A 7,850-nucleotide genomic window follows, 5' to 3' on the forward strand; every position below is an offset into this window, starting at 1 on the left:
TATGATGCAGACTTGAAATGTCATTTAAAAACAGTGAATAAATTGGATGAGATCTGACAACCACAACTGTGCACAAGTAGCATTAATTATTACTTGATTAGCACAAGTAATATTAATAGTATTAAGCAGCAGGTGAGCTTCTGTGAAGGGAGAGCATCTCCCCTGCTCCCGAGAGTCCCATTGGCAGGCAAGGGTGTCCCAGAGCAGGCAGGCTGTGCTTCCAAGGCAGGCAGGAGAATACTGCCAGAGCAGGGTTTATTCACAGTTGTTAATAGAAATCTGCCATTTTAGCAGTACTTAGGCCCCCAGTGTTCCAGAGTGTCCCTGTGGATGGGTTGCCCCCTTCCTGTACTGGTGCTGATAGAGGATGGTCTGACACACACAAGTCATTGCTCTGCGCTGCCACCAGTGCCACAGGCATTTAATCTATAGAGGGAAGGAAACTGATGTGACCCAGACAGGGATTTATGGTCCCACCTCTATTTGGAGGATGATTTTAGCACTGGTGTGGGGTGTACAAACGTTTGGTGATGAGGAGGGCCACCCTTGAAAATCTGTCCCGAAGAAAGATTTTGCTCACAAGCTGTGTTCACACATTGTCAATTGTCATCTGTTTAAGAGTTCCCATTTTTGGACAAAGTCCACGTAGAAATGTCATCAGTGAGAATCAATTTGCTGCTCTAAATACAAGCCATTTAAAAGTTTGGCATGCAGGCTGGGCTGTGCTAAAGACCAGCACTGTGCAGGCATAATTTGTGCATTACGTGAGAAGTTTATTAAGGAATTACTGATGTCCTCATTGAAGAACTCAGTCTGTTGCTTCATCAGTATTTTCCATGGGAGGGATGGAGGTCCTGCCTAAGCTGGACCTTTACCCTGAACCCATCAGAGAAGGATAAGCTGATCCTGGTGTGCATACCAACACACCCTGCCCTTTGTCCCGGGATGGAAATTGGCATTGTTTTGCCCCAGGGTGACATCTTCCCCTGTAGGGCAAGGGTACTGCTATGTTGGTGATGCCACTGCACATCACTGGGTACATGGTGCTCCTGAGAAGCATGGAGCCGGGATTTCCTGGGTTGCACAAGCTGTTCAGCCTCAGCTAAGGTGCTGTGGAGTGGGCTGGTACTGAACCTGCTGTCCTGGCTCCTTAAGGGTTTTAGCAATTGCACATGGAAAATAAGCAATTAGCAACAAGGGCTGCTTTGTAGCAAAGCTGCTGAGCTCGCCAGGCCGAGGTCCAGCTGCCAGGGCAGGAGAAGGGAGGTGGGTTGGATGCTGCTCCAAGTGCAGCCCTGGGTGTCAGAAGCTGGGTGTCCCAAGTGTCAGAAGCTTGGAAGGGCTCACCTTCATTGCAGCAGTGCAGCCTCTTGGACATCAGATGGGTATAGGCACACAAGCCTACTCTGCTGCTTGTGGGGCAAGTGCTTTGAGCTTGCTGCTGGTCTCCCAGCTGGCAGTAACCCCTGCATCTTGCCTTTCCTGCCAGCTTGGGCACCCAGCTGCTTCACCAGAGGTTTCCAGCTCATCCCATGAAGTTGTCCTATAACCCAGAGCTGAAGTAAATGAGTGGAAGCTCACAGATTTGGACAAAGTCTTTCCCCCACTTGTTTGTCCCGTGCTGCACATGAAAACAAGAGAAGGCTCTACAGAATACAGCAGGTGGGTGGAGTGGTCCCTCCTGCCCTGGCAGCTGTCCCCAGTGAGGCGTTTGGAGGGGTGCGATGGCCGCGGCTCGTGCCTGCCGGGCTGCGAGGCAGGGGAGGTGCGGCCGCAGCGCCCTGTGCTGGGCCAGCAAGGGAAGTCCTGCTGGAAGCAGCGTTTTTTATCTGGGCTGCCTGGGCCTGGCGTTTGAATGCTTGGAAATGCTCTTCTCCAGATGTTTCCTAGCACATGCCGGCTCTGTTTATAAACAGCTCCTCAAAGCAAAGCCTGTTGGGGCTGCAGGCTGGCGCTCGCGGCAGGCCCCGCACGGCTCCCCTGCACCATGGCACGGGGTCTGGGGCCACAGGTCACCTCTGTCCCCTCCCATCTAGATGGGTTGGAGCAGTTAACAAAAGCCCCAAATTCCTCTTCTTCCTTTCTCCTCCCTTTCTCCTGGCTAGCAGCTTCCTGCCCCGATGGATCCCGGTGGTGCCTGCATCTCCAGGCTGCCTTCCTGCCCAGGCTTTTGCTGCTGGGGGCACAGAGAGGAGGGCACACTGCCCTGCCTCAACTGCCTCTTCCCAGGGAGATTCCGGCCACTCCAGGGGCTTGGGTCAGGGAGACATTTCCGTTGCATCCAGTTGGGGTTCAGTTCCTTGATGATTGTCTCAAGGGCACATCCTGACAGCGTGCTCATCCAGTCCCTGGAGTTTTCCCCTTAAGTTTTGCCAAAGTTTGAGGTGGGCACCAAGGGGCGATGGATAGAGAGAGTGGGTGGCTACATCAGCTGTTTGGCTGGTTGTTGTGCTTTGCCAGCCCCATCTCCTCTGAGGAGAACAATGCTCTCATACTCGTCACTCCTTCCACTTCTAACTGGGTGGAGGTGCCTTTCAGCCGTGCTCTTCTCTGTCCTGGCCCCTACTGGACAGGACCAAAACCCACTTGAAAGACAAAAGCCAAGGAAAATCCTGTCTAAACAGCTGCTGCCAGTGGCCCTGCCAGGATGCCTTTCCCTTGGTTGGCCTAAGCCCAGCAGGGGCAAGGCTGTTGTGCTCATCTGTGAGCAGGTTCCCAAACCATCGGCCCTGCAGAGCCACCTGCAGCTCGTCACATCCTGGATGTCACCTTGGCATCGCTCCCTGCAGATGGCCCTACCCTCCCTGCCAGCCTCACACCCCGCTCATGGCCGGGGGGAGGACAGCCCTGTCACAGCTAGCACTGGGAGGAGGGGCTGAACAATTGCTGCTTGTCAGTCTGTCTCCTCTTCCTGCAGAAAAGGGCATGTTATCAGCCGTCCACAAATCATCTGGGGAGCGGCATTGCTGGAAATTTGAGTCATGTGATAACAGATTTGCTTTAGCCCTGCCATGGCCTGGCAATGCTGAGGGCATGGATACTTGCAAATTTTTTTATCCTGGCTGCTTGCAGTGGCTGTAATCTTCTCCCTTAGCTTGGGCAGCATGTGTTTGGAAGGTAAGAATGTGAAAAGAGTCAGCTTCACTGCTGTGGAGCTGGAAATGTGCTCCCCTCTGCAGCACTGCTTACCCTCTCCCTCCTGTCAGTTTCCAGCATAACGGTTCAGGGCAGGGGGATGGCTTTCTTGGCACTGCTAGGGAGAAGCAGAGGATGCAGAGCCACTCCCTGAATCTGAGCACTTCATGAGGCTGATTGGTAGATGACTGGGGCTTGTCTTTGCAGGTTGAGCTTCCTTTAATGCTACATGGAGAATGTTTTGCCTTCCTTTTCTAAGCAGCAACCCATCCATGAGTTGTCTGCCTGTCCTCAAGACACAGCTGCTCTTTGCAGAGGCAGAGCCTTTTTTCCTTTCCCTATCCTTTAGATCCAATGAGCACTGCTGCCCATGAGCTCTGATGAGGCAGCCCATCCTCCACTCCTCTTCCCTGGAAAGCACTGACTGCTTCAAGACTGAGCCCTCTTTCCATGGAAAACTGGCACTCAGAAAAAACCTTTCTGTTCTGAATCAGGTGGAAGGGAGTGGTGTAAAGACCCTTAATGAAATGGGAAATATCAGTGCTTTAATGGAAAGTTTTAAGGAAGTGATGCTGCATGATGCTTGTGGTTCTCCAGATCAGGAAGTAAAAAAAAGGTATTCACAGCTGACGTCATTAATAGATCCACATTTTCTGCTGGCATAATTCTCCTGGTGGCTGTTGAATCCTGACTGTCACCTTGGTCAGTCTCGCTGTGCTGGGGATCCAGAGCACAGGCCAGATGGATGGATTTGATAGTCCGTTCTCGGTACAAGCTCTAAGAGTCCCTGGACAAGTGCCTGTGGAAGCTCTACACGGCTTCTTAGAAGAAAAATCTAAATTTAAGTGCTTGCAGTGGAGAGCATTGCCTCTGGAGCTATCCCAAGGGCAAATGTCCCTGCATCTTCTTACGTCTGAGGGATGTCCAGCTTCAGCTTCCAAGCATGGGACCACTTTAAACATTTGGATGCTAAATCTGCCAGCACATTCTCATTGCCTTGAGCTGCATGGAGACTTGGATGGTGTCTGACAGGTTTGAAGAAGAACCAGTGGCAGGCTTTGCTTATTCTTTCTAACATTCTTTCTCCTTGACATCTTCACAGCAAGGTGTTTTCACTTCTGTAACTTTTCCTTAAGTGTGAGGGCTGGAAGGAGAGAGCAGTGCTGGCAGCCATAGGGGTCACGGGTCCCTCCTGCCCTCCTCTGAAACAACAGGCTCACACTGCTCTCAGGTGCTCAGCTTTGCAGCAGAGGATACTGTTTGGGGGAAGAAGACTTTCAGACTGAGTGGGAGCAGTTTTGGGGAGCAGATCCAGTTACTTGGGGAATAGCATGTGATTAATTCAATTCCTGTAAGTGGGAGCAGCTAGTGTATGTATGGTGAGGTATATTCTCTGACACAGGACTGAGAAAGCAGCCACGGAAACTTCTGGGCTGCTTGCTTAGGTAGTTGAAATTAGGACACTTCTGGTGGTTCACCCAAGGCACTGGGGATGTGGTTTTGTCTCTCTGCACAGCCATGTGAGCAGTCACACGATTCTGTGTCCACTTGGCTCACCAGAATGATGCTGGTGGAAACAAAAGGGGCTTTAGGAGATGGTAAGCAGGGTGGTTTGAAGTCTGGACAATATCCTGTGCAGTGGGATGGAGAAAAAGGCAGCTTGTGAAGCGCTGTGTTCTGAGAAGCTGGGTGCCTCCAAACAGAAGACGAGCATGGTGAGATCCCTTGGGTGGGTGGTAGATCCTGTGCTGTGATCCAGACCTGCCCAGACTTGGGGTGGCTGCTCTTCAGACTGCACTCCCTGACATCCCTGTGCCTGTTCTTCCTCTCTTTCCAGGCACACTTTCTGGCAGTATCGCCGTGAGAACCCCCAAACCAAAGTGGGAGAGCCCCCTCCTGATGGGCTGCCAGGCTTCAACAGCGGTGTTCTGCTCCTGAACCTGGAAGCCATGAGGCAATCCAAACTCTACAACCAGCTGCTGGAGCCCACCATGGTGCAGAAGCTGACGGAGAAGTACCACTTCAAAGGCCACCTTGGGGACCAGGATTTCTTCACTATGGTGGGGATGGAGCATCCAGAGCTTTTCCATGTGCTTGACTGCACGTGGAACCGGCAGCTTTGCACATGGTGGAGGGACCATGGATACAGTGATGTGTTTGACCGGTACTTCCAGTGTGAGGGGGAGGTCAGAATTTACCATGGAAACTGCAACACCCCAATCCCTGAAGACTAAGGCACCCACTGCCCCCAGGGGCAGCTCTGACTGCAGCAAGATCTGCAGAGCCATAGTGGCTGCACTAACAGACCCTCAGGAAGGATGACCAGGTCTGATCCAGCATAATCCAGGGGAATCTGGGGATCCCAAGAGCATTCAGTATCCCACTGCCTGTAGCCTCACTCTCCCAGAGGAAGGGCAGTTCAGTTGTTGGAACAGGACATCCACAGCCACTGCATCCAGGGCTCAGCTCCTGGCTCTGCTTGGCAAAGTCCATGGTGCCCATCTGTGCCTCAGCTGCTGGGGCTTGGGGACATCCGCGGGGCCATCAGAGACTGCTGCTTTTGCACTGGGCAGGGTCCAGCTCCCTGGGTGCTGTGCAGCTTTGCCTTTTCTGATGGTCGGCAGGAGTCCCCAGGGAGCAGTTGGGTTTCATTTGTCATTCCTTGGTGGCCCATTTCTTCACCTCATGCAGAGAATTGGTCTGGTCCCTCCAGAGAGCAGGCGCTGTCCTCAGGTCATCTTCCTTTTGAAGCATTCCAGAAGGGTGAGAGGGCTTTAAAGACAGAAAAGCTGCTTTAAATTGGGTTACTTACAAACAAAAACTGAATGCTAGATAAGCTTTAAAGCCTTCTGTTGGTTCTTAGCAGTAAAAGCTTTACTGCCCTATGTTGCCCTAGAAGTGTTCACTGAGTGTGTAGCAATAGGTTCAATTTTCTAGTTTTGCCTTTAACCTTTCTTATGGGAATAAAGCTGTCAATATCAGACACGCTCGGCTGTTTTTCTGTGGCACAACTGAAGTCCTGTGCAATAGGAGGTTTCCTGCTCTTACCATGATTAAAAAGTAGCTGATGTGTATCTGCTGGGCAGTTGAGTGTGGTGCCCCACATAGCTTATCCCACATCTGTCCCATGTGAGCGATGGAAATAAACAAGCTGGATTTTTAAAGATCATTACCACTGTAGCCAGGGTTGGTTTGGAAGGAGCTGGGAACTGCCTGGGCTGTGACTGAGGGAGCGTCAGGCTGAGCACACTGTTCTTGAATAAATGCTGCCTTGGTGAGCCCAGCTGGCAGGTGAGCTCCTGCACAGGTCTGTGTCAGGGACATGCAGGGCTCATCAGCCACCTCCAGCCCAGCTTGTTTTACACACCGTGTGTGCATCTGTGTGATGTGCACGTGCAAGAGAGAGGGGTGGGGACCTGACTGTGGCTTAGCCTAATAACAGAACACAGCATGTATGTGGCAGGAGTGTCCTGGGCTCCTTCCTCCATGCCCACGAATGAACAAACTTTGGGAGACGCTCTCCTCCCTCAAACTGATGTGCAGAGACATCAGGCTGGGGTATGGGCTGCATCCTGAACCCTGCCCTCTCTGAAGTGCTGAACCAATCCATTTCCAAATAGCAGAAAACCTTGTCTTCAAGTAGTTTCTCATCCCCAGGGAAGGAACAGCAAAGAGGTGATTAAAGGTGAGGGAAAGATGCAATACTCTGCTGTGTTAGACTCACATTTTCACCAAAAAAATGAGGTAATTCAGCCTCACCGTGCAAGGCCAGGCAGCCAGCCTTGCTGGAGGCTGCAGTGGGGCAGGATTTGGGGCAGGTGATGCACTGTGATGATGTACCGCAAAGGATGAGGAGGCTTACTGGTGCTTACAGGTCAGGGCACACTGGTGGTACCAGTGACACGTGGGGCTTCACATGCCAGGGCAGGACCTTGCCATCAGTTTGGAAATTGCCATGCTGGAAATACAGGCCAGGCAGCACTGGGGAGGCGTGGGTGATGAGTAAACGTGGCTTTTACTGGGGACTGAGCAGCTGTGGGGTGGCTGTGGGTGTCGGGGCTGGCCCAAAAGCACCATGATGGGTGCTGCAGGGTGACACCTTGGGACACAGGGCTGTGCGGAGCCAGGTGCCCTCCCTGCCCCACAGCCCCCCCGGAGCTGGGCCGGGCACTGTGCCCTCTCTGCCTGCAGCCAGGGGATGCTCTCGGTAGGGTTGGGAGCACTTCTCCCTCTCCGTGGGGTCCCAGAGTCTATGTGGGGGAACACCTACATGTTGCCACTGTGGCCCCAGGCTGAAACCTTTTGTTCATTTTTCAGAAATTATTTTTCCGAATTTTTTTTTAATATATATATATATATATTAATTTTTTATTTATTTATTTTATTTAGTTCAGAATCATTGTCCACTGAGAAGCTCACTGCATTTTTTTTTTCAGCTAGGAAGAGCGTAGTTAAATGAAACATTTACTTGAGCGTCGTTGGTTTTCGGCGGGCAGCGCAGGGCCCGCCGGCGCAGCCCTCACACGGCGGGGCCGGCCCCATCGCGGGCCCGGGGCCGTGCCAGCCCCGCGGGCAGCGAGCATCCTGCTATTTATAGACCCCGCACGTAGCCCGAGCCCTGCCCCCCGTCTAATTATCTCCCCTTCATGCCCTGCTGATTGCAGGCACTAATGAGCTCAGCCGCAGAGAGCGCCGCGGCAGCCTGGGGCTGCGGC

General features: G+C 52.4%; 1 protein-coding gene across 1 annotated transcript in view; it reads left to right on the forward strand.

Moving 5' to 3' along the window:
* Positions 1 to 6,120, forward strand: part of XXYLT1 (xyloside xylosyltransferase 1) — a 32,238-nt gene extending 26,118 nt beyond the window's left edge. The window contains exon 4 of the mRNA XM_040074396.1: positions 4,973 to 6,120. Within this exon, the coding sequence (XP_039930330.1) occupies positions 4,973 to 5,369 (397 nt within the window). The 3' untranslated portion in view covers positions 5,370 to 6,120. The remainder of the gene's footprint in view (positions 1 to 4,972) is intronic.
* Positions 6,121 to 7,850: the final 1,730 nt, after the last annotated feature.

Source organism: Hirundo rustica, chromosome 10 (assembly GCF_015227805.2).
Source record: "Hirundo rustica isolate bHirRus1 chromosome 10, bHirRus1.pri.v3, whole genome shotgun sequence".
Taxonomy (NCBI): Eukaryota; Metazoa; Chordata; class Aves; order Passeriformes; family Hirundinidae; genus Hirundo; species Hirundo rustica.